Source organism: Ctenopharyngodon idella, chromosome 9 (genome assembly GCF_019924925.1).
Source record: "Ctenopharyngodon idella isolate HZGC_01 chromosome 9, HZGC01, whole genome shotgun sequence".
Classification (NCBI taxonomy): Eukaryota; Metazoa; Chordata; class Actinopteri; order Cypriniformes; family Xenocyprididae; genus Ctenopharyngodon; species Ctenopharyngodon idella.
Window position 1 is genome coordinate 33987905 of NC_067228.1, and position 26082 is coordinate 34013986.

A 26082-nucleotide genomic window follows, 5' to 3' on the forward strand; every position below is an offset into this window, starting at 1 on the left:
TCATCCAAGAATAAACTCAAGTGTTGTGACCTAGAAATGAATTTATTTTCTGCATAGAGCCATATCTCTTACAGCAGAACGTGTCAGTTGGCTGCAGTGCTCGTGTGAAACAGGCCCGGGTCAGTCGCTCCGCAGCCGCTTCAGGGATCAGAACGTGCAGGTCTGCTCTAAGATCTGAGTTCAGCATCAGCAACATAATGTGCACGACGGTCCCAGACCTGTTATTAGTGTTTATTAGCGACCATCTTGATGTACTGCAGGGCATTGTGTGCTGCGGCGTTGTGGGCGTTACTGCTGGTCATCCCAGTGCCGTGGCACACCGTCACTGGCCTGGTGGACAGTTCCACCATACACTGGTACTGCCCGTTCACTGTCAGCTCATCTGCAAAACACACACAAATATCCAACACTTCCAACCCTGATGACACAAAACAACACACAGTAACAAAGTGAGGAACGTGAACATACCAATGTCTATGTAGGCGACCTGAAAGCCCAGCTCCAGAGAGACCTCCAGGAGCATCTGAATGTAGTCTGTGTTTGGGATGCTGAGAGGTGTCCTCCTCAGGAGAGAAATCTTCTCCCCCGTTGAATGCCGAAAGCTTTCCACATACACACGAGAAGGTGGGCTCTGGGGACCACAGGGGACAGGGGTTCATGACTGGACATATGATCACATCTGATCCGATTTAAATCCCAAATCATCTAAAGTACAATCGTGAGTGTGCAATCTCACGACTCGATGGTGAATCAGTCAGCCATGATTCAATTCCAAAACAATTCCTCATGCTGAAATATTGATGCAACGGCTTGCAAATGCAAATCTCTTACAAGTCAAGGTGACATGTCAATTTCTATTTAAAGGATTTTCTTCAACTTCAGTCACTTTAATGTTCCAGGAGCTGGTTTTTCTTTGTTACATGAAAGTCACATTGAAACTGCCTTGCAAACTTTTTACCATGTCTTTTTGTCATTTACTTTTGCTATTTAAAAGCTACTTAAATGTGTAGATTTTATTGTTTTATAATTGTCCCAGAGCCAGACTTTCAATCTTAAACTATGAAAATTCATCATGAAGATATAAATTATGCTTTTTATGAATCGTGCACCGAACCCCTGGGGTTTTCTGAGGAAGCTGTGGGGGTTCTTGAGTTGATGAAAAGCTAATTAATTACATCATAGAAGTGTAAAATTAAAATAAATCTGACACCCTGCATATTTCAGAGTGAAGTGTGGCACTGTGTTCTTGATTCATTGTGATTAATTGGTCGCCGTGATTTTGCCAAATAAGGCATGTTCAACATGTTTTGTTGATCCTGGAACATTCCTGTCTGCGTTTGTGTGAGAAAAATATCCATATTTAACAAATTGGAACCAAGTCAGTACTGAAATTTTTAAAATGATGCTTTGAGCGCAGTTGAGCGGATTCATAAACACCTCTGATTAGCCACTGTGTTCACACGCTCAACAGATATGTCTGTGATTGGCTTCAATGATCAACGCACGAGAGTTTGAAAGCACATAGACGCTGATAGATGCCTGCTTTCAAACGCTCCTGTGTGTATCTGTGTAAGTGCTTGGTGAAGAGCTTCACTGATGTCTATTTACAACGTTTTGAAGCATTGATCATTGTAGCCAATCACAGACATATCTGTTGAGCGTGTGAACACAATGGCTAATCAGAGGTGTTTACAAATCCACTCAACTGCGCTCAAAGCATCACATTTTTAAAATTTCAGTACTGACTTGGTTCCAAAGTCAGTACTTTTGACAACACTATTGTTAAATATGGATATTTTTCTTACACAATCACATCGCTTCACTTCAGAATGACTTTATTAACTCCCCGGAGCCGTGTGGAGTACGTTTATGATGGATGGATGTGGATGGAGGCACTTTCTTCAACTCATACTCATTGGTTCCGTTCACTGCCATAATAAAGCTTGGATGTGTCAGGATATTTATTAATGTAACGCCGATTGTGTTCATCAGAAAGAAGAAAGTCATATACACATAGGATGGCTTGAGGGTGAGTAAAGCTTGGGCTAATTTTCATTTGAAAGTGAACTAATCCTTTAAAGATCGATCAGGAATTTTTAGTGAAAGAATCACAACACGTCTCTGAATAGGTGAATGTCACTAACCCATGTGATATCGGGAGATCCGGACAAACTCTGCAGTTTTCCCAGCATGCGTTCGGCTGCTGCTCGTCTGGCCAGCTTTTTGGAGCTGCCGGTCCCTGAAGAGCAAAAGCACATCACAAAGCATCAGTCCTTCTGCACTCAGACTGCAGCCTGACATCACTGTTTGAAAGGCAGCTAACGGCACCTGTCTCCTCCAGTCCTTCCAGGCGGCAGGTAATGGTGAACTCTTTCATGTGATCAGGCCCCGACTCCATACACACCACATACTCCGGCAGACACCACACCCTCTGCATGGCCAGCTCCTGACAGACCACACAACAGTGTTTAAGTCACCATGAAATCAAAATTGACAATTTTTATTTTTCATTGCAGTATATATTACAAATGATTTATCTGTGCACATCATTATTATTATGAATTCATGACCCCTCATAAGCTTTAAAGTCAGAATGAAAGTTGTGCTCGTCTTTTCTTCTCTATTGTGACGTATAAGGGCCATTCTACAGAATTGGTCCAAAGTCAAAGTTCGAAACGTCTTGAAAAAAAAAAAAAGTATTTTTTCACAAATGTTGTAGTATGCAAATTGTATAATATCCAACGTACACATTTCTAGTAATTGTGCGGTTAAATCTCCAATTGTATTTTCACAAAGTTTTGGAATATTTTTTTTTCACTCCCCAAATTTGTCACCACCAAAACACAATAATAAATAATTTAATAAGGAATACATTGACCTATTAAGATTTTGTTTACATCTACCTTGTAAGTATATTTTTTGTTATTTAAAAAAAAAAAAAAGTTCACAGGTAAATCAATAACAATTACAATTTTAACAATATTTCAAATGTAATTTATGAAATTTGTTGTATTTTGAATCCAATTTTTCTTTGTAAAAAGCATAAAGTTTATCATACTGATTTTAAAGTGAAGGATTCATTAGTTTGAATATACATTGAACAAACACTATAATAACATCTTAGCTGATAATTCTTGACAAAACATCCCATGTTCTGGTCGTGACTGCACATTTTCGGTGACAGTAATGTTTTGGTAGACACCACATCACATTACAGAATTTTAACTCGCATACTAAAACGCTATTAATACATATTAAAATACTAATGATTTGCATAACTGTACAAAAATGTTTTTATTTCCCCAAATAAATTATTGTGTTCCCTTTCGTAACTACCAAAACAATGATGACATGCTTCAGTCATGACTGTTTAGTGACAATTTTAGATACTTTTGAGTCTAGCTCAAAGATGCTAATCAGCACATGGTTAGCTAGCACAGTTCTAAACAGTTGTACACACACAAAAACTACATTTTTATGGAATAACACCCAAAAAAGTTTGAGGAAAAAAAAAAAGTGTTTGGTAGTGACGTTTCTTAAAGTTACACACAGATTTTCAGACTTTTGAACGCATTTAACTCAAAATGATGGTACCTCGAAAATGTAGAAGTGTGTTAAAATCAGTCTCAGCCAATGGACTAAAACAGACACTGTTACGGTAGGGACATGAAAATACGGGACACATTTTTTTTTACATAAAGTATCATGATTTAAAAATATATTTTTTTTAAATTTCACTTTCAAAAAAATTTTTTTTCATAAGTTGAAATTTAGGGGTTAGGGTTCGGGACAGCCACCTCCCAATTGAAAGTACCCAATAAATGTTGAATTTATATATATTAAGCTTACTGATATTTTAAATATTATTATGGGATTCAATAGATAATAGAAGGATTTTAGTAAACATCTAAAATTTGAATACTTAAATGCTTTTTAAATGTGTTTCTTTGTTGTTGTTGTTGTTGTTGTTGTGGGACAGCAGTTTGCACCAATTCTGTAGAATGGCCCATATTTGAGTGAAACAGCTTTTGGAACAAGAACAAATGTAGGGTGGGGCTTGATTTTGTTCATGGGGAATTGATTGGATGGTTGTGGTTTGCTATTGGTGGATCTCATGTGAGTGACAGGTTGCCCCGCCCTCATCATCAGAGAAGAGAAGAGATGTCACCGCAAGAGGGAGGGGAAGTTATTCTGATTCAAGATTATGAGACATGAATTTTTTAAAAAAATAAATAACGACGTGCACAGATAAATCATTTATAATAAATACTGCAATATTCCATAGAAAATAGGAATTTTCGATTTTGATTTCATGGTGACTTTAATCATAATAACTTCCCCTCTGTCTTGCAGCGGACATCTCTTCTCTGATGATGAGGGCGGAGCAACCTGTCACTCACATGAGATCCACCAATAACAATCCAATCAATTCCCCTCGAACAAAATCAAGCCCCGCCCCACATTTGTTCTTGTTTGAGAAGCCATTTCACTCAAATATACTCCTGAATACTATAGACCTTATGCGCTAGAGAAACAAGGGAGCTGCCATCTTTATAATATTGTCTTTGAACTTCCATTTTCGCGGTAGCTCTGTATATTTCTATGGCATCGCTGTCAAAGAATATTTAGCTGGTGAAGTGGATTTACTTGTAGAGTTAATGAAAGTTATCATGAGCATTGTTATGTTTAAAGCAGATGTCTTAACAAATGTCAGTAGACCGGGAAGATTTTAAAACGAGCAGTTTATTCATAAATACGTAAGATCGCTGTGGAAATACAAACCGGAAGTCAAAAGGTCATAAGGTCTATATAGTAGGGAAGTTTTCGATTTTGGATCCAGCAATACTGTTTCCCATAACAATGATAATAATTGACCAGTGGTGACTGGTGTTGTGCTTCAAGATATGAAGAGCTTGATCAGATACCTGCAGTATTCCCACAGGATTGGATGCGTCACCAGCTTCAGGAGAGAGGCCATTGTTGTCTCTCTGATCACTGTGAAAGATACAGAACAAAGGGATCAGTGTTAAATGAAGTAAGTGATCTATAATAGTTTATATCACTCTCTACAGTGTGTATTTTACTTTAGCTGGGTGTCTCGTTTCAATAATTTTAAGGCGCCTTCTGCAGCTTCATGTTTAGCCGCCTTTTTAGTGGATCCTTGACCTTTAAGAACAAAACGATTATCTATTAGAATACTAGTGTATTTATACTCATACTAGGTGCTACTTACAATAATAATGTAAATAAATGACATATAAATGTCTGACCTTTGCATGACACGTCTCCTATAGTGACATTAAACATGAAAGAAGGCTCGTGCGCGTCTCCATCAGCGTGTATGAGCTCGTACTCGGGCGCGCTGCCGATTTTGATGCCATATTCGTGCAGGAGCTGGATGGGTGTTTTATCCTGACAGCAGACGCGTTGGTGAGCCATGTTGACACTGGGACTAACGTTGGAACAATATCTTGTTACTACCTCGTCAGAACAAAACGCAAAGAGTGAACTAAAGAAAAAATACAGCACATAAACATATCAAATATATAATGTAGATACTGAACAGTGAGTAAGAGACACTAAACAATACATCCCGCCAATCAAAACAGTCTGGCACCCAACTCAGTACAAACCGCCGCAGATATTACACTGAACAGACACGTACGTGTTGTTGAAATACAACAAACGTTATACATATATGTAGAAGATCGAAGAAAATCTTGTATGTTAAATTTAAGGGCTCCTTACTGAGAATCAGCCATTATTGCTATCCGGATGCCGCTTCTACGTGAATTGGCAAAAGCACTGGCCAATAGTATTCCTCTATACTGGCTATAAGCCCCGCCTTCCAAACAGTACTCCGCCAGAGCCCCTCCCCCAGGGGAAGCCCCCAAGCTTAGCTACAATGCGTAGATGCTTTAACACGCGGAAGACTGCTTTAGACAGCTCGTCACATTACAAACTGACGTCTGTCTTTTAACATTTAACATTATTTGCATAACTATATGGCGAAGTTGATTGGCTGACTTGAGAGCTATTCATGTTACCCGTTTTGCGCAGAGGTTGCCATCTCCTCTTTCAATGAGAATCTCCGGCTCCGCCTCTCAAAGGATTGTGTCGGTTGTAATCAAACTGATTCAGACTTGAACTTTATTTTGACACGGTAAAAGGAAGCTTCGCATTGCATTAGTAACATCATACACATTGAAACACATATATATATGCAATTAAAAAAATATTTCAAATATACAATAACAATAAAGTAGAAGTTTGAATATAAAAACAAATACAAAAGTATTTGGTACAATGTATTAATCATGGTCTCTGGTGGAAGTCCTTGTAGTGAATTGTGAAATGAATTTTCCACTTAATTTTGTGTGCTGTTGTCTTCCTGTGAGGCTGTACATGCTTAGGACTTTTCTTAATTAAAAATAAAATTTAGCACTCTTATGGAAATATGATCATATTTTGTAATTATCGTTTAAATCTGACTAATTTTCAAATTGTTTGTTATAAATCAACATCTCAGGAACATTTTATGGAGTTTCTAATCAAAATATGATTTTCTGTTACAAAACAGGGCATGGATTTCATATATGTCCACTACAGAGGACACCAGGACTTAAAGCATGATTATCAGGCATTTAAGGAGACACAAGTGAATAGGGAAAGAAATTACATATCAACATTACTATGAAATATTACATATTATTATGAAAATGTTGCCAACTATTACTCCCATTATTACACTTCTTTTTTTCATTACATGTTGCTCCAAGAACACATTAATATGCAAATTAGATACAGTGTATAGATACATTGCATTGAATGGGAAAAACCATGTATGGCTATTTTACACATATATTGCATAAAGTAATCAATTCATCAATTCAATTAATTCCATTATATCTTTCATAACATAGTTGACAATCATCTTTAAACAAAGTTTGTTTAAAAAAATCCTGAAACCTAAAAATTGATTGAATAAAAAAAAAACCCATTGTTTATGCCTATTTATGTAATTTCATGTCATTTTTTTTTTTTTAAACAACTGAGTCCTGGTGTCCACTTATGAGGACATAGCATAACACATGAATAAAATATAATTTTTTCAAAACTGTTGGACACCCCAGCTCTAAATAATGTAATAACATGAAAAATACTAAAATCAAAAAACTTTTTTTTTTTCCTGGGACTAAGGAGGTTAAGGTGTAAATACAAATAAACAGCAGCAGCAGGCCTCGCTTTTACCTTAAAATGTCATTATTTGCCAAATGAACAGCGAGTTTCAACAGTCACTTCTTGTGTAGAAACTATGCCCAGTCGACATCTAAGACATAGGGCCCTATCATACACCCGGCGCAATGCGGCGCAAGGTGCGACGCAAGTATTTTTTGCTAGTTTCTGCCCGACGCAGTTATCATTTATCACAGTCCTGCGCCACATTGTTTAAATAGCAAATGCATTTCAGCCCATTTGTGCACCCATAGGTGTGCTGGTTTGAAAACGAGGTGTGTTCAGGTGCGTTGTTGGCGTGTTGCTATTTTGAGGCAACTGAAAACAACTGCGCCATTGACCAACTGAAACCTGGTCTAAAGTCAATGGCGCAATATTTGTTTTGCTATTTAAAGAGCGTGTTAGTAATATGCGGCTATATGCGGGTGCACAACGCACATACTCTTGCTTATTACACACACGGATGTGCAGCAGCACACAAACATGCCAAATATTAAAAATAAAAGGATCACAATGTAAAAGATTATTATTGTGTGCATAAAGATAAAAATGCTTTGGTGGAATTCGGCTCGTCCCGTAGATTTTCTGTTTACACTTTAACCTCGCGCATGAGTAGATTCGTTTCTTCGCTTAGAGAAGCGTTCAGTTTTTCCACTTGCAAATTCCACCACGTAAACAGCGAATCCGCCATGGCGCGAGCGCAACTGGCTTTTAAAGGAAATGGGAGATGACACTCTGATTGGTTTATTGCACGTTACACCCAAAACACACCCATTACTCATTAAGAGAATAGGGACAACCCTTTTAGATAGGGCCCACAGACACTCTTATCTAGAGCAACAAGCAAAAGTGTTTTAGCATCAGTTATGAGAAAAGAACTGTCATACGAATTGCTTACTGGACAAATACATAGTGCAATAAAATAGGCTACAGTTTTTCCCATCATACCCCTTTTCCCAGCATGAATATTCATAGCATTGTTTCAGTGTTTGATTGATGTTGGAAATGTAATGTCCCATGAACAATTCATAATTGTGCAAGACTGTCCTGAATGAAACAATACGACAGTATTCACGATCAGTATTCAGTATTCACTACATCATTTGTAAAAAAAAAAAAAAAAAAAGCGTTACTGAAAGTTTGTCAAAAGCTACTTATAAAAGATAGTCACCAAAAATATTGCATTTATCCTTCATTTGAATGTACATTAGCTGGCAGGTCTATTGAACCACATCCCTAGGTGTGCAATATGTGGTCGATTCATGATATATATATATATATATATATATCTTCACCCCAGCTCAACATGTAAACATTGTCGATGAACAGCAGGTACACTGTGTATGCTAATGTGTTTGAGAGGTATCGAGGTCTGCAGCATGACATTATGGAAGGGGTAGGCGAGTTTTGGGGACAGGGAAAACCACTCTCTTGGTGAGGGTGAACTCTGGCTGTGGCATCTGCTTCTTCAGTCCACTTCTGTCCGTCTTTTTGCTCACATCACTGTTCACTTGCGTCAGAATGGAGAGTAGATCTGTTCCCCTACATGGACAGAAGACAGAGAGACACACAAATGTCCAGTCAAATTTAGACAATTAAAATTACAGTTACTTCCAACTCAATAAGTGGATAAAACCTCAACCACTAACCCACTGTATGTTTGGAATGGAATACTGCATACTGAATGCAAATAAAAAAAAGTAAATAAAATTATCAAAATTAATGAGTAAATATGTGACAGAAATGATAAGGTATGCTATGTTGTTAGCCAATGAAGAATTCTGTTATGTATCCTGCGCGTGCTGTTTACGTCTACTCACCACCAGAGGTCACCCGTTCACCATTAAGACTTTTTCATGGCACACACAGTTACAGGTTACTTCAGACTACATTTCCCATGTTCCATTGCCCTAATCACTTCCACACCTATAGTCTATCACAAGGGCTATAAAGCACTGACTCACAAGCTCACCGATCGTCGAGTATTGTTTAGCGTTTATCACTATTTAGTTGATAGCTACTTTACAGAGCCATTCCTTGTTTTCATAGTTTATCTAGTCTTGCTAGTTTGCCCTTAATCCTTGCCTGGTTTCCCATGTTCTGCCTGTTCTCTGCCTGCCCTGGACTCTTGTTCGCCTCGGATTACCTCTCTTGTCTGGCTCTGTTTGGATACTGTTTGCCCCACGCCTGGACTCTAGCCTAAATATCTGGATTACCCTCTAGCCTTGCCCATTGGATTAAGTTCTCCGTTTGTTGACCTTTGCCTGTCCCTGGAATGATCTTTGTCTTGCCCATATCATACTTGTGCCTTTGTTGGTAAATAAAGTTTTTGCAGATGGATCCACACGTCTACTGTCTCAGTCCCTCCGTAACAAATAGGATAGGAGCATAAGAAAATGCCCTGTCACCTATAGATTTTAACAGGTTTGAGGAACAGCCAACAGATTGGACTGTGAAGAGCGCAGTCTACGATTTGGGATGCAAGGAGTTAGTAACTCGGATAAAAAATGTGGAGCCAGGCCATGTAATACTTTATATGTCAGCATCATGATTTTAAAATCAACAAGGATCCTGACCGGGAGCCAGTACAAGGACTCCAAAATAGGAGTGATATGATTGCATCTCCTGGTCCCAGTCAGGATCCTGGCAGCCGGGTTTTGTACACGTTGCAAATTGTCTAGTCTAGATTTAGTCTAGATTTAGATACTCTGGCTAAAAGGGTATTACGGTAGTCAATCGAAGAGACAACAAATAACTACTTTTTATCTACAGAAAAAATTAGCATAGGATGCATAAAAAAGATGTTTTAACAGTGCTCTGTACATAAGGATCAAATGTAAGACTGGCATCAAAGATTACACCATGGTTCTTCAATTTTCTTTGAGACTCCAAAACAGGATCATCAACAGACAGAGTCAGTGAACCAGCTTTGCAATGTTGGCGGGGAAACCAAGTAACATAAGTTTTACTACTATTCAAACAGAGAAAATAGTAATGTATCCATATCTTGATCTCAGAAACACAATCAGAAAGAAAGCAAACATCCAGATTTTCACCAGGTTAAAGTGTATGTAGATTTGAATATCGTCTGCATGAAAGTGATAATGAAGGCCGAGTGATCAGAACAGACGCCCAAGTTGTGACAAATAGATTTTAAAGAGTAAAGGGCCTAAAATTGAGCCCTGAGGAACACCAGTAGAACTGAACTGATTTCAGACCTGTAACCACCCAAGGCAATGAACTGGGAACGGTCAGCAAAACAGGATTTAAACCCGTTTAAAGCCACCCCCAAAACACCCAAAGAACTTTCAAGGTGATTAAATAAAATACTATGATTAATAGTATCGAAAGTGGCTCTGAGATCAATAAAGATCAGAATGGAAATAGTGCCAGAATCAGAAGCCATCAACAAGTCATTGGCAACCCTGACTGGAGACGTTTCAGTACTGTGAAATTTACGAAAAACTGAAGGGGTTCGAAGGGATTATTAACTGTAAGGAGGTTATACAAGTGAGAGGGAACAATACATTCTAGTAGGGCTGGACGATTAATCGAAACCGAAATCCAGAACCTCTAACTGACGTAATTTTCCCATTGGTTATTTTGGATTTTTAACTCCATCCCGTCCAGTCAGTGGCATAAAAGCAACACGGAGGTGAACGCCGGTTCAACACAGAGACGGCGTGCGAGCGGTGAGCCTTGCGTCTTCACTAAACTTTGTCAGTTGTATTTGTTTTAAGGTTTACCAGTTTGGACATTCAAGTGATTTTAGATGATCAGATGTATATTATTCCGAGCTACCGTGCTCACGCAGCTGCATTGTGGCATGAACACTCATACAAACAGTAGCTGCGCAAGACGCAAAGATTGCGCGCACAGAGAGGAACACATAAACTAGTTGTCAGCGCTGTCCTGTGATTTATCACTAAAGTAGCTTATTATAGCATATATTTTTCTACTTTTGAAGGAACTATTTACAACCCACAGCTTCACAATTAATAGAGAGATGGTATGACTAATTCACACACGCAGTCGCTCTCATTACTGGTACTGTGCTAATTTATCTGTATCTGATTTAAAACGAGCAGAAATCTGTAAGAAATGTTACGAACCATAGATAAAATAACTGCTGAAATTGAGCTGTTATGTCAGATCACTCTTTCAATAGTAAAAAATATCCCACCTTTAATAGTCAATCATATTTACAGTATAAACCTTGTCAGTGAACTATGAGGGCCAAAAAAAAAAAAACCAGAAACAAAATAATCGTTCATTAATCGCAATCGAGGTAAAATGTTCAATTAATCGAGGTTTTGATTTTAGGCCATAATCGTCCAGCCCTACATTCTAGTATTTTTGCCGAAAACGGAAGATTTGAAATGGGGCAGAAATTGTTAAAGTCAAGGGCAGCATTTTCTTACAGCAGCAATTTTTAATGCAATGAATCATTTATTATACTGAGGACAGTAAGGCACAAAGCATCAAAGCAAGATTTAAATAAACTTAGGATCGTGTTGTCTTTGCAGGTGTGCTCACCTTGGTACCAGCTGTTGCAGATTGTGGCAGAGGGACTGTATGAACCAGGATCCCTTTTCCTTTTCCCTGAATGAGACATAGGATGGTACAGTGGACATGGCTAACAGGTAGTCCGCCGCCTCAGGGATGGAGTCTCTGGGTACAGCTGCATCGCTGACTGGCATGTCCTCATCTTCTAAGAAATTTTGACTAAACACTGCTCTCTGCTCTCTGGTACCCCTGCAGGCCTGGATGAAGAACAGTTTGGGTTTCTGGTAGAGGGAGGAGCACTGATATGGACTCAGAGTCTCTATCAGCTCTTTAAAGGTGACAGTCTTTCCATCTACCCCGACGACACCGTCTTCCCGTCCGTGGCTTAGCACGCAGCACACCACACAATCCGCCAGCGTGTGGTCACGAGCAGCCAGGTCCCTCAACACTTGCAGAATGCGCATTCGATCGCAGTCCTGTTCGGCCAGGACCTCAAAGCCCAACCACTGAAACACAACCTCCAGTCTGTCTGTATGGACACAAACACAAATTACACACAGTGACGTACCGACTGGTGCTTACAGCTTACTAGCGCACATATTTAAGTTTGGGGTCCAATTTTGACAGAGTTCACTGTTTATTGCACTGATTTTGTGAACCAAATTTGTTTATATTTTTTGAAAGAGGAACTGAATCATATCTAGAAACCAGCATATCATAAAGGCTAGGCTCTTTTGACTTGGGCTGGAAACAAAAAACCCTAGCCGCCACAAAGCAACACAATAAAAACCACACAGCAACTAACATGCTGATTGTGTTATGATGGTTATCAGGCTATTGGCATGCATGATGTTTGGTTTATGTAGTTGTGTTTGTTACACTAACTTTTGTCAATGTCAGTTCCTTCTCTGTTTTTCATCCTGCATGCCCCGAAGTCATAGTTGTTGATGATTACACAGACTCCTCTTCTGTCCCCCTTCATCTTATACTGCTGGATCTATCACACAAGAGACAAAGTGTTAAGGCATGTGGATGTGAAGAACGTCTGGTTCTCTTGCAAATTTAGCGATCCTCTGAGATACTTTTTTCGCAAAACATTTGCATTCTCTCACAAAAGTATTGCGTTCCCCTGAGAAACTTTGTGTTCTCTCGCAAAAGTATTGATTTCCTCCGAGAACCTTGCATTTTCTCAAAAAACATTTGCATTCTTTTGCAAAAGTATTCTGTTCCCTCGAAAAAACTTCGTTCACAGAACTTGAAACTGGAAATGTCGCCCACATTTTCGAATGCAGCAGACCTTATTCAAAATATTGTGAATAAAAAATTGTTACTAAGAAAGAGCTTAATGTGGAGGTAAAGAAAGAAAGTGGTGCCAAAAGTTTGCACATTATTGATAATGAACACCATACAGGCAAGCTAATGAGCCCAGAATTACATATGTAACCCGGTTCCCTGAGGAGAAAACGAGACGCTGCATCATAGCGCTAAAGCCTTGCCGTAGCATTGAAGTTCGAAAAGGGAACTAAACGCAATGTGAGAACCTTTTCTCCCCCATGGAAAATCACTATAGAGTAAACACGGACAAGGCTTAAGCTAGTCCCAGACTATCAATGCATGTTTGAGCTGTTTTACCTGAAAGCAACTTGTACTGAGATATCTTAAAATATGTCAGTGCCATTGTCAAGATGCACTAGTAATGTTTTTTTTTTCTAAGGCATATTTAAAAAATCTACTTAAAGTGCCCCATTACGCTATTTTAAGGGTTCCTAATTTTAATTTGGAGGTCTCCTATAACAGGTTTACATGCATCAGAGGTCAAAAAATGCTTTCATTTTCTCATAATTTACATTGCACATCACCACATTTTTCAATGATTCTCAAACGACTCGTCCGATGCTTCAGTTTCTCTAAATCCCTCCTTTCCGTAAGCCTGCTCTGCTCTGATTGGCCAGATGGCCCAGTCTGTTGTGATTGGTCTACCACTTACAGCGCCTGTCGGTAATTAAATGGCATTACAATAACTGAACTTCAGCACCGGAGGCTTTCTCAATTTTAGTGATTGTACACACTGTAAAGACCGTAATGATGGCATAGATTTTACCATATCAATCCGAGCGCGAGTCCGATGATGAAACATTGGAAGAACTAGTTATTCAACCCAAACCTCCTTCGCAAGAACAACTTGAGCAGGACGTTTCTCAGTGATACGCTACTCAGTTTGATGTACATTATGAGATGTTACAACTGTAATTCCTCACCATCAGCATTATCAAGTGTATGTCCATCAACAAACTGTTGTGTATATTTCTAATTTATTGCAGTGCAAATGTGGGAACTGCATCATTCACTGTATCAATAACAGCACTAACGTGAATGACTGATGTAACATTAAAGTTTGTAAAACAAATCTTGCTCCATCCTTAATCATTACTCAGAGTAGTAAGAACAACAGACAATCTGCATTAATGGACACAATTTTAGGTAATAGTGGACAACAGCTGATTAGCAGAAGTATTTCAGTAAGACAGTAATAATGTAAGCCAATGAAGAACACAGGCGGGCATTAGGCAAATGTGTTACACAGTGACGTGTGGCCATCACAGAAGTGGGATTCGAATTCCTAATGACTCGTTTAGGCTGTTTAGAGTCGATTCTTTCTTTTGAGACAATAACTTTATTTATCGTCCACTTTCGGCTTCACAACTTTGCAGATCGTTTACATTCACAGACAGCTACATTACACATTGCATGAAAGGTAATATTTGAAAAAGCATATTAGGGGCACTTTAAATGTCCTAATTGAACTAAGGCCTAATCCTGGCTTAATCTAAGCCCTGTCTGTGAAACCAAAAGTTTCAGAATTAACAACTGAACAACGCTGTGGTAGGAATTGTGCACATTTGTATTTAGCCATCTATAACAAAAACAATCCCCAAGTGAACACACAAGTTGTAAAAACATTTGCTCTACTGCTGATTACAGTGGGCAGAACTCACTTCCATTATAAGTGTCTTAACCACCTTAACTTTCACCTTTAGTTTTCTTTTTTTAAAGAAAACATGAGTCAATTTTAAGCTAAACATGTATTGAACCCAGAATAAAGGTCTAATGTGTAAAAGGTTGGATCTTACCTCTGGATTTTCAGTCACAGGCAAGTCTGTGCTCTCTTCTTCAAATACTGAGTTAAATTCCGAATGTTGGCTGTGATCTACGACATAGAGATGAGACGTTTTTAGTTTAGGTTAAAAACAGAGATCAAACATGATGCTGTATTGGACATTTACTACGATACCTCCACTAATCCCAGTAGCCCCTTCAGTCAGACTAAGTCTGTCCACCTGCTCCCCCATTGCGTCAACTGTCAAAAAGAGCAGTGCCAAACAAATATGCTTTGAGTTTGCAACATTTGTTATTTTTGTATATTTCAATTTGCATGATTTCCCAGTCCTTGTGAATAGTGTTAAAGTTGCACCAAGTAATTTCTGAATTATGTTTCGCTAGAAGTTTGGGTTTTTATACTGACACCTGTGTCTGTTTATAAAGAAAGTGAAGGACAAAAACACAAATCTTTTGGTTTCCAGCTATACAGCATGACATAAGCTGCAGAACTGAAGCAGCTTTTATGAATTGTTCAATGTGTAAAATTTTAGGTGGAGTTTCGTATAATATTACTTCCTGTAGAGCATGCAAATAAATTCACCTGATGAGACTGATGTCAGCGGTGAGGGCTGTGGGACATAGACAGAAAGAGACAAAGTTTTACAGCTACATAGTAAAAAGGGCTATTTTACCATGGTGGAACACAAAATGAGATGCTTAACATAATGTTCATGCTGCTCTTTTCCATACAATGGCTGTCGAACACCAAAACAAAAATTACCATACAAATAGTCCATATACATTATATTCACAACTGTTCAGAATTTTGGGGTCATCAAGAATATTATGATTTTTTTTTTTTTTTTTTAATAAATTAATACTTTTTTTTAGCAAGGATTAGGGCTGTGTGATTAATTGTAATTTATTTTCCATTTCGATTTTGGCTTCCAGTGATTATGAAAACAAGATATTAAAAGTGATATTAAGAGTGGAACAAAACCGCAAAAGAGACTCTGTTCCCCAGGTGGCTTTCTGTGCGCGCGCTCCGAGCCGAATGCGGATAAGCAATTGGGCTTCGGATACACGCCTAAACGTGTACACACAAAAATGTTAAAATGAACACAGTGGGTTATGTCTTAAGTAAACATACACAGTTGAGAAAGAAAATGTGTGTGTAACAGTATACTGGATCCATGCATTAGCTCTTAAAGTGACAGAAGCCTAATATTCCTGCTGCAGTCTGTCATTAATAATAAACAGCAAATGACAAAGAAAAATCACTCACTGACTGAATAACTTAAGTAGTTTTAATAAGGATTCATCTGTATTTAATGTGTACAGTAAGACTATGCAGTGTTATTTTACATTTGATCATTCTTTTGTTGTTGTTGTTGTTGGCTATTACTTATCTGAATACCACTGTTAGTACATCTTCCTGAAAAACACTGTTTATTTAATTTGTATTTTTGTTCTGTTGTTTTCATTTCCCCATTTTGTTTGTAGTTAGTTCCTTGGTTCTTATTGTATTGCTGACTGTTTACTTGCCTAATTGTTTTGAGGACCTTTTTATTACATTAGTTTACCTAGTATTTTTCGCTGTAGTATTGATAAATTATGAAATTTCACTGATATTTAAAATGACTCATATCATGAAATAAGACTCTGATCATATCGCCCACCAATAATTGTGTTAAATAATCGTTCAATTAATATAATATTTCTATTTCAAATTAATTATGCTCTATTGAACTTTCTATTAATCATAAAAATGTGTCATGTTTTCCACAAAAATATGAAGCAGCACAACTGTTTTCAACATTGATAATAATCAGAAATGTTTCTAAAGGATCATGTGACACTGAAGACTGGAGTAATGATGCTGAAAATTCAGCTTTGATCACAGGAATACATTACATTTCAACATATATTCATATAGAAAACAGTTATTTTAAATGGTAATAATATTTCACATTATTACTGATTTTACTGTATTTCTGATCAAATAAATGCAGCCTTGGTGAGCAGAAGAGACTTCTGTCACTACATTTTAAAATCTTACCGACCCCAAACTTTTGAACTGTAGTGTCACTGTAAGTCTTTTGAAGTCAACAGATTTGTAAAAAGTCAGTACTCAATGAAAATCTGAAAATCTTCCACTCTAACTTTCAAATATTATTCATGCATACACATGGAAATAAGCATATTATACATCCCCCCTCTTGTGTTCCACAGAAGAAAGATTATATGAGGATGAGTAAAATATGCACATTTATACCAAATTAGGCAAATGAAGTTTACCAGAGCTGTTGTGTCCGACTTGGAAGAATTAATCCCGATTTCCTGAGCAATAACCCTTCCACCAACTGCAATAAGACAGAAAATAATGCAATTATTCTAATTCTATAGAATGCAACTATAATAATTCCATGGATCACAGTTCACATTGTACATCATGCATGAAATCAATCATGATTTCCACATCATTTTGTAGCAAAAACTCTAGTCTACAAGATCAAAAAACACCTCAGACCCCAGAGGGTTAACCTCCTTGCAGTCTTGATTTATAGTAGTTTAACTTATTTGAATATAATAGAGACAACTTAATAAATCATAGATATATATTTCACACATCACATCATTAAATAAGTAAACAGTTACACTCACACTCACAACTCTCTGTTTTGTATTGAATAATTCTTTTTTCTAAACCAGGATGGATGCTTGCTATAATGTCCTTCAGAACGTCCAAATTATCTTCACCCAAAAGGTCTTCCTTCTCCATCTCCAAGAACAACTGCAACAGCGTCTAAAAGACGTGATTTTTAAAAGAAGGTTTAGTCAAACACCACATGCAGAAATGTGACGTCAGAGAACTGAGGCCTTGATGGCGACTCTCACCATGTCCTTCTCCAGTTTTTTGCGCGGTAGTGTTTTGATCAGTAGGAATTTAATGTTTTTCAGGTCCTGATCACAGATGGACTCAGACAGCTCGTACAACAACTGTCTGAAATACAGAAAAATAAATACTGTTCATTATTACAAAGTTACTTTGTATTACTTTAAGGGTTAGTTCACCTAAACATGAAACTTTCTGTCATTAATTACTCACCCTCATGTCGTTCCACACCCGTAAGACCGTAAGAACACAATTAAGATATTTTTGATGAAATCTGAGAGGTATATGACTTGTCCATAGACAGCAATATAACCAACACTTTCAAGGTCCAGAAAAGTACTAAAGACATCGTTAAAACAGTCAACATGACTGCAGTGGTTCAACCTTAATGTTATGAAGTGACAAGAATACTTTTTGTGCACAAAAACAAAAAACAAAAGTCATATACCTCTCAGATTTCATCAAAAATATCTTAATTTGTGTTCCTAAGATGAACGAAGGTCTTACGGGTGTGGAACGACATGAGGGTGAGTAATTAATGACAGAAATGTTATTTTTGGGTGAACTAACCCTTTAAGTTCCTTGTAAAATACAGACAACCCAAAAAGTCACTAGACACTACATTAAGCACAACTAGATGAGCAAAGTTTGATAACAAACTTTGATGTCGGCTCGACAACAGAGTCTGAAAGTTTGAAATAACATTGTTAGCATGATTTAGCACTTTTATAACATGTTTAGCATCTTTCTAACATGATTTAACACATTGCTAGCATGTTTTAGCATGTTAGCATGACTTATGCTGCCTTCACGTGCTCTCAGAATTATCGTAAATACGAGTTTCCTAGGTAAAACTTGCACATGAACGCCCTCCCATTTTGAAACTTGAATGCGATGAGCTCGTAATCACGACTTCAGAAGTTGGAATGATCAAATTTCCGATAGCACATGAAGGCAGCATTAGTATGTTGCTAGCATATTTCTAGCACATTGCTAGCCTGATTTAATACGTTGCTGGCATGTTTCTAAATAGATAGAGGGTGGGTGTAGGTTAAATATTCAGTAAGAATTAATGTTTGAAAGTTTTGAAACTCCTCAATGACAATCTGTGGGATTTTTTGTAGTTTTGATCACCTGGTTTACAAAAAAAATTTAAGTCTGATTAGTTAGAAAAGATATAGCAACCTGAGTCAGTCTGGCACAAGTTTGGTGGTCATAGCTAGAAGGGTTTGGGCTGTATTCATTTTAGAAATTTTGGTCTCAGAAGAAGAAGAAGATGAAGAAGCTTAAATAATAGGCAAGTGCTTTTTGGATAGTAGATATTTTCCTGGCCAACATTCCTGAATGCATGAGCTGGACACACCCTGTCAACAAACATGTCTCTACAGACCTTATTCACAGCAGTGCCATCTTTAATGGGAAAGAACGCAAGTCTGTGAGGGACATACACCTTTTCAGTGGGTTGTACTGTTATTTAATGCGATTTTGGATTGTTCTGCTTACGAAACACTGCAAAAATATATTTCCAAGATATTTCAGTACAAAAAAAAAACTAGAGACAATATGAGCTGTGGAAAATTATGAGCAATCTAAGAGCTTTATACAGCTTTTTACAGCAGATGCCATTGAAAACAACAAGGTAAGTCTATCCCTCACAGCCTCGCTTTCATACCCGTCATGGCGCTGCTCTGAATAAGGTCTATTATACTAACAGCAGCATCCTCACCTATATGGGGAGATCCGTTGAGCATATAACATGCTGTTGGCTTGTGTAAAAGCATCAGAGTGCAGATTCCGGAGCAGGCTGTTCCGTTTAATGATCCTGAGCAGCTCTAGAAGCAGAGATGGATCCTCCGATGACAGCAGGTCCCTGTTCTCCAGAAGACTGAAGAGTTGTCTGCCTAAGGTCACAGTGCTGAGGTCTTTTGGACTGAGGAGATCAGAGCACAGGAACACCATGTCCTGCACCTCATCGCCAGTGAGAGACTCCTGTACTCTTAACAGCACCTGCTGAAACTCCATCTCCTGCTCACAGAGAAATGAGGCTCTGCTGTATGACACAATGCTGTTGTTTGCATAAAGATGATATACCAACATTTCCTTTAAAGTTAACAAAACGGAAATGTTAACTTCCCCTTCCTGTCGAAACCACATCAGTTCTCTTCATGACGTGTGTTGTGGCGGAGGGTGGGACTAAATATCCTCGAAACTGACTGCAAATCTCTGTCATTCAGATCTACCTCAATTTAGTCATCAATGGCCAAAATCCTATGTAGTCCAGCCCTACATTTTCCTTATTACAGAAGCCATTTCACTCTCATACACATCACAGATAAGATAGTCTCTTCAGACTCATGGCAGAACGTCTGGACTCTATCTCAGCTTTCATTGGCCAAGGACCGCCCAAGAGGATGTTTGACTGTCAATCACAGTTCGTTTTGTTCCGCGTCAGGTTTAGGGGCGTGAAAATGAAAGTCGATGTCCCTACAATAACAGACCGGTGTGCATCTAATAAATTTATTCAAGAACATTGTGCGAGTTTACTGCAACAATGGAGCCGCGAACTTCACATACTTTTGAAAATCCAGCGTTTATTTGATCCTGATAAGCGCTTAATGTCACAGTTGTAAACATGACATGTTCTTCTTCTACGAGGGGGATTGGCGTCGCCGCATTTGCTTCCAAGCAGACCGTTAAAGAACGCAACACGTGTCTCCCGGACATCCTCTAGAATTCAACCAACCAGATGATGACTTTTATACTGCTGAGATGTTTTTTTTTATAGATAAGTGTGCCATATGCATCAGACATTCAGCCAAGGGTCCGTGGGCGTGACGTCTGAGACTGAGACTACAGATAAGAAAACAGCAACTTCCGTTTAAAGACAAATGAATGACAATCACTACGTGTGAAATATCAAAGAAGCGATCTGAGACAAGCACAGCTGCATCGATGATGCAAGAGATATTTAAAGGGTTAATTCATCCAAAAATGAAAATTATGTCATTAATTATTCACCCTCATATTTTTCCACACCCGTAAGACCTTCGTTCATCTTCGGAACACAAATGAAGATGTTTTTGATGAAATCCAATAGCTGTCTGACTCCTCAATGGACAGCAATTTAACAACCACGTTCAAGGTCCAGAAAGATACTAAAGACACCTTTAAATTAGTCCATGTGACTGCAGTGGTTCAACTTTAATGTTATGAAGTGACAAGAATACTTTTTGTAAACAAAAACAAAACAAAAATAACGTCTTTATTCAACAAAATCTTCTGTGTCATTCTCATACGTTGTTTTAGGGTTGAACCACTGCAGTCACATCGACTAATTTAAAGGTGTCTTTAGTACCTTTCTGGACCTTGAACATGGTTGTTAAATTGCTGTTTATTGAGGAGTCACTAGTCTCACTCTTCATGACAGACATCAAACACCTGCTCTAAGCAGACGGCCTGGTTCTGTTGGGCCCCAGTGAGGTCTTACAGTTAAAATGAGGTCTTACAGGTAAAATCCTGTAAGACCTGTATAGGCCCAACCTCAATAAAACTGAAAGCATGACCTTCCTGACAACATCCAGATCCCAGGGAATACAGAGCACATTTACACAAGCAACTAACCGCAAAATGTATTCATAACACTACAATTATCTAGGCCTAAAAAAAATAAATAAATAAAAAAACAGGCAACCCTGTAGTGAATTAAAATAATGTGCAAAGCAGTTATTGACCCATCATGCCATTTCACAAGATATATATATATTTTTTAATTGATCTTTGTTCTTTAAAAAAAAAAAAAAGTTTTATTTTTGCATTAAAGTTAATTAGATTTTATTTTAAAATGTAAATTTTAACAACAGTTGGATATAATGCAACATTTAGTTTTTGGTATGATTTATTCGTAGTAAAAAGTTCTCTGTTGGCATCTCTGCCAACAGGCATCTCTGTTGATTGAACAGTTTTGGTAGAATTGGTTGCTTGACCAATTTTTAATTTTCCTAATTTTTTGGAGTGATTACCCTAAGTTATTGGTATTGTAAAACTATCAGTTTTTTTAAGGGGGAGTGTAATGCGTGAGGGGGTGTAATTTTTTTTAAAATTCATGTTATTCCAAATAGTGGTGTAGCTGACACACTGGAAGCCCGGGAGACGCCGTGTTTTTACTCCTATGTCATGCACAAGGGTTTTTACCCATACGTCACACATGAGTGTTTTTACCCTTAAGTCATGCACAAGTGTTTTTACCCTTAAAGGGATAGTTCACCCAAAAATGAAAATTCTATCATCACTGAATCACCCTCATGTTGTTCCAAATCTGTGTAAATTTCTTTGTTCTGTTGAACACAAAGGAAGATATTTTGAAGAAAGTTTTTGTGTTCAACAGAACAAAGAAATTTATACAGATTTGGAACAACATAAGGGTGAGTAAATGATGACAGAAGTGACAAGAGCACAAGTGTTTTTTGTACAGTATAATACTGCTAAACTTGTCAGATTTACTCAAATTACAGCATAAATGCTAAATTTAAATAACGCATAAATTTACATGAAACTCGAACATAGCAACAAAGTAAAAATCAAATGCAATGCTGTCTGACCCCTAAAAAGACAATACAGTACACCACTTTAGACTACACAGTGACAGAAACAAAATAAACCTGACAACAAGATACAAACCCAGCTGATGCAACCATTCCATAGAAACCTGCAGACACAGGAAAACGTGGTTGTCACAGGAAGAAAGGTCTACACTCCAATCATAACAAAACTGAGAGTGTTGTAGTTGCACCAAATACACAGAAATACAAGAAAAATACCAAATATTTAAACATATAGTATAGGCTACACACAAATACAAAAACTGCACTTCTTAATAGGTGAAAAAGGCGACGGATCACTCTTTTTTTCTTTTTTTTTATTTAGGTGAAACTTCTTCCTTTTTTACACTGTATATTTAGTATTTTTTTCAATTCTATCTGTACACAGGTTAGCTGTAAATGCTGTAAGGCAATATGACTGTATAGTATGAATATCTGTCATACTAATAAATCACAAATCATAAACGAGAGACAATCTAGGTGAGCGTGTTTGATTATTCCCTCAGCTCATCCTGATAGTTTGGTCACGCTTCAGCTACTCGTAGGAAAAGTAGTTTGTTACTGGAAATGCTACACTTTGAAAAAAGCTGAACTACTGTCATCCTACTGAAAAAAAATGTAGTTCGGTTAGTGTCGCAACTTTCTTCGTTACTGTTCAATGCTGGTCACTCTGACTCACAGGTGTGTCAGACATCACCTGCACAGTACACACTGCTCAGTCATGGTGTCTGTAGGGGTTATACGCAATCTAACTTCCGTATTCTGTGAAACAGATCAGATCTCTTCTGGTATATGTCATTTGTATGTGCTTCATGAAAAAATGAGCTGTTTTATTCAAGACAACTCAAAAGGAGCGAGCAAAGATGAGCATAACTGATGTCCCCCGCGTATGCATGATATTTAAAAGCTTTTTTATAAATTTTCTTCTTCAAACTAACGTTTTGATATTTAATAGAATAAAACACCTATAACAATTTGAACTAGATAGTTTCGCTGATTATCTTAAAAGTCCATAGATATGCCGTCAGATCATACTGCTGTTAACACTTTCTCTGACAAGCAGATGCAATGAGATCAGTTTTCTGGTTTGGTCATGTGACATTCGACATATACCCTATAGGTTAGATAAAAGTTAAACAGATCTTAAAGTTAAGAACAATGTGCATTTACTTTTAAATTGTAAAATATTTAGAATATTTAAGTTTAGTGTGCAGGAAGATGATGCATCAGCCAATGTGTTATTATAGGAAATAAACAGAAACATTTACTAATTTAGTTGTGATATAACAAAATGTAAAATGATCCCACTCCTGGGGTAAGTTGACCCCTGGGGTCGCTAAACTTTTACAGAATGTATAAATGATTTTTGACATCATTTCTATTAATGTTTATATATTTTTTAGAGTGTCATTGATGTAAAATACTATTCTATTTAAAAATGAGTTTTGACAATTAGGTTGAATAATCAAATAACCGATGACAGACAAAGAAGAATCCTAGTAAGAGATTCATCTGAAAGGTACAATTATTCTGTGGCTTATATATGCATATGAATATTTACATATTTAATTGCCCATATTTTAACTGAAGATATGTCATATTAGCAACACTACGAATGCAAATTTAATGATTTCACTCAACTAACTTATAGGTCTTCATGAAAGCAATGTCTGTAATGTACATCTAATTCAAGGACATACTGAATAATAAACCCATTAATCATTAAATTTAAAGATAATAACACTAGTAACAACATGCTACTCGGGGCCTTCTGGGTGGCTCAGCTTACCCCAAGGGTCTAATTTTATCTTTTTACTTCAAAATAAAAACTATAACTTTTACTCCACAAATCCCTCTTTAACAAACAGACACAAAAATGTCAGTGTCACAGATCACTATTTTCCAGAGACACAAATTTAGATAAATTAACCACAAACTGTTTCGACTGACTAAATCTCACAAATATTGATATTCAGATGAAATGACAAAATTAAAAATAAGATTTGTCGAAATGGATTCTCGGATGAGAAAAAAAAAAAAATGTGAGGGGGGATTTGATTTTGTCCTTCAGGAATTTGTTGTCTTATTATTGCTGCGATCAAACGTGAGTGACAGGTTGCTCTCGGAAAACAATTGAAATTGTATGGTGACTTTAAGTAAATAAATCAATCACTCACAACACACACAAAAAAAAATGTTGCCGCTTACTGGCACATAGTTTGTTTGTACCCAGGAATCAGTCTTTTTGGTGTATAGATTCAAAAGTTTCCAGTCATAAGAATGGAAAAAAAAAAAATCCCCACCAATAAATGTGGTTCTTTCTTACAGTACAGTCCAAATTAGTCACGCTCTACAAAAATAACACTATCGATCCTGTAAGCGAGTTAAACTCATCTCGTGACTGAGAGGCTTCATGGCAGAAAATAGATCAACAAGTTAAGGGCCAATCTTGTTCTTACCTCCTTCAGTGTCGACAACCCACTGTGAAGATATCAGGACTTTGTCACGAATATTTATTTGCAACATTCATTTCTACCCTACAGATCGAAAGTAGTTTGTGGACACGCCTATGTGAACTTCCTTCATTTTCCTAAGACAACTCCGCGTGCTATAGCTATGCAGTTTTAGTTTTGTTTTCGTTATTCCACACAGAAAAACGGCGAAGGCTCATCTCTCCAAAATAGTATCGCTATAAAAAGTAGAAGGCTGATAATATTCCCCAAACCTTTTCCATTTATATTTACTATAGCATATGCCTAATATGCGCAAAAGCGGTCGCAATGTGAGTTAGTTAACCCGGGAAGAGCTCCTGAAACAAGGGACCGTTGAGAAAGTGCCATTTTTCTTCTCTTTTTTGTAATTGCTTGGTGCGTTTACAGTACTGCATCCGGTACAAAACGTTTTGAAACACGTAATTTAAACTTGCTAAATCTAGCGAGCATCAAAATACTCGTAAACAGAAGAAATAATGAGCTGCTGTTGTTGTCTGCTGCTAGACTGTTGGTTTCGTTATAAGTAGATTTTTTACAGTAGCGCTCGTTGTTTTGTATAACATATTCTGATGTTCGTAAGCTCATCTTTATTACTGTAATTACCCAATAATGGTGCATATCTTATAGTTTGTTCCTTACAAATGCACTTTACTCTAAGATATGATACAGTAGGCTAGGGTCCAAATTCATAACATTTCTGTCCCCTGGACATGTATAACCCTCTGGCCCTCTTCATCACACTTGGCTCCTTTGCGGTCAAAAGTGACCGAAGCCTTGAAATGTAACTTTTTTTTATTCAGGAAAACCAGTGTAATTTATTTTTGTTCAATAATATTTTTTTGATTATTGTGATTTTTGATTGATTTTATACTAAGCAATATTTATACAATTTTTATGACCTATTTTTCCCCATTAAAAATAATACACATTTTTTAAAATATATTTTTAAATTATTTTTTTCAATTAAAGCAGTATTCCATGTTAAAATAAAGACAAAGCATTTAAAATCCAATTTTTGAAGGTAGATTAGTGCCATCTGGTGGGAGTAAAAAAAAAGAGAGAGAAAACTTATGTAATGCCATGGTGTAACCACTAGATGCATATAAAGGGCTTATAAATTCTCTAGTGGTTTTTTAGACAGAAATACTTGTTTTTATTAAGTATTTATTTGGATTTATATTTAGACATTCTCAAAGACTACTTTTTGTCAAGGTTTAGATTTTACTTTTTTTCTTTAAAAAAGTTAAACCACCGT

General features: G+C 37.2%; 2 protein-coding genes and 1 long non-coding RNA gene across 8 annotated transcripts; 1 reads left to right on the forward strand and 2 right to left on the reverse strand.

Annotated features, from left to right (window-relative positions):
• Positions 1–23: 23 nt before the first annotated feature.
• On the reverse strand, positions 24–5942 carry prkra (protein kinase, interferon-inducible double stranded RNA dependent activator). Of its 4 annotated transcripts, none has more exons than XM_051906707.1 (8): positions 5749–5942; positions 5271–5452; positions 5085–5166; positions 4926–4995; positions 2329–2446; positions 2145–2239; positions 469–631; positions 24–382 (listed from the first exon to the last, which is right to left on the reverse strand). In XM_051906707.1, the coding sequence occupies exons 1-8, from the start codon at positions 5760–5762 to the stop codon at positions 225–227; spliced, it is 882 nt and encodes a 293-aa protein (XP_051762667.1). In that variant the 5' UTR covers positions 5763–5942; the 3' UTR covers positions 24–224. The 4 variants fall into 4 exon arrangements, with proteins under 4 accessions (XP_051762667.1, XP_051762668.1, XP_051762665.1 ...); XM_051906708.1 differs by having other exon boundaries at positions 5271–5477; positions 5749–5886; XM_051906705.1 differs by having other exon boundaries at positions 5271–5509; positions 5749–5872.
• On the forward strand, positions 4931–12146 carry LOC127519189 (uncharacterized). Its single transcript, XR_007931742.1, has 3 exons — positions 4931–5035; positions 11763–11879; positions 11998–12146. It is a non-coding gene; the product is annotated as an uncharacterized LOC127519189 (long non-coding RNA).
• casp10 (caspase 10, apoptosis-related cysteine peptidase) lies at positions 7965–24942 on the reverse strand. 3 transcript variants are annotated; one of them, XM_051906695.1, is made up of 11 exons: positions 24795–24942; positions 19464–19762; positions 17740–17845; positions 17506–17647; positions 17140–17204; positions 15443–15470; positions 15035–15100; positions 14874–14950; positions 12628–12739; positions 11773–12271; positions 7965–8778 (listed from the first exon to the last, which is right to left on the reverse strand). In XM_051906695.1, exons 2-11 carry the CDS (start codon positions 19757–19759, stop codon positions 8622–8624), a joined length of 1548 nt encoding a protein of 515 aa, XP_051762655.1. In that variant the 5' UTR covers positions 19760–19762; positions 24795–24942; the 3' UTR covers positions 7965–8621. The 3 variants fall into 3 exon arrangements, with proteins under 3 accessions (XP_051762655.1, XP_051762654.1, XP_051762653.1); XM_051906694.1 differs by lacking the exon at positions 24795–24942 and having other exon boundaries at positions 17512–17647; positions 19464–20022; XM_051906693.1 differs by lacking the exon at positions 24795–24942 and having other exon boundaries at positions 19464–19906.
• Between the last annotated feature and the right edge of the window lie 1140 nt (positions 24943–26082).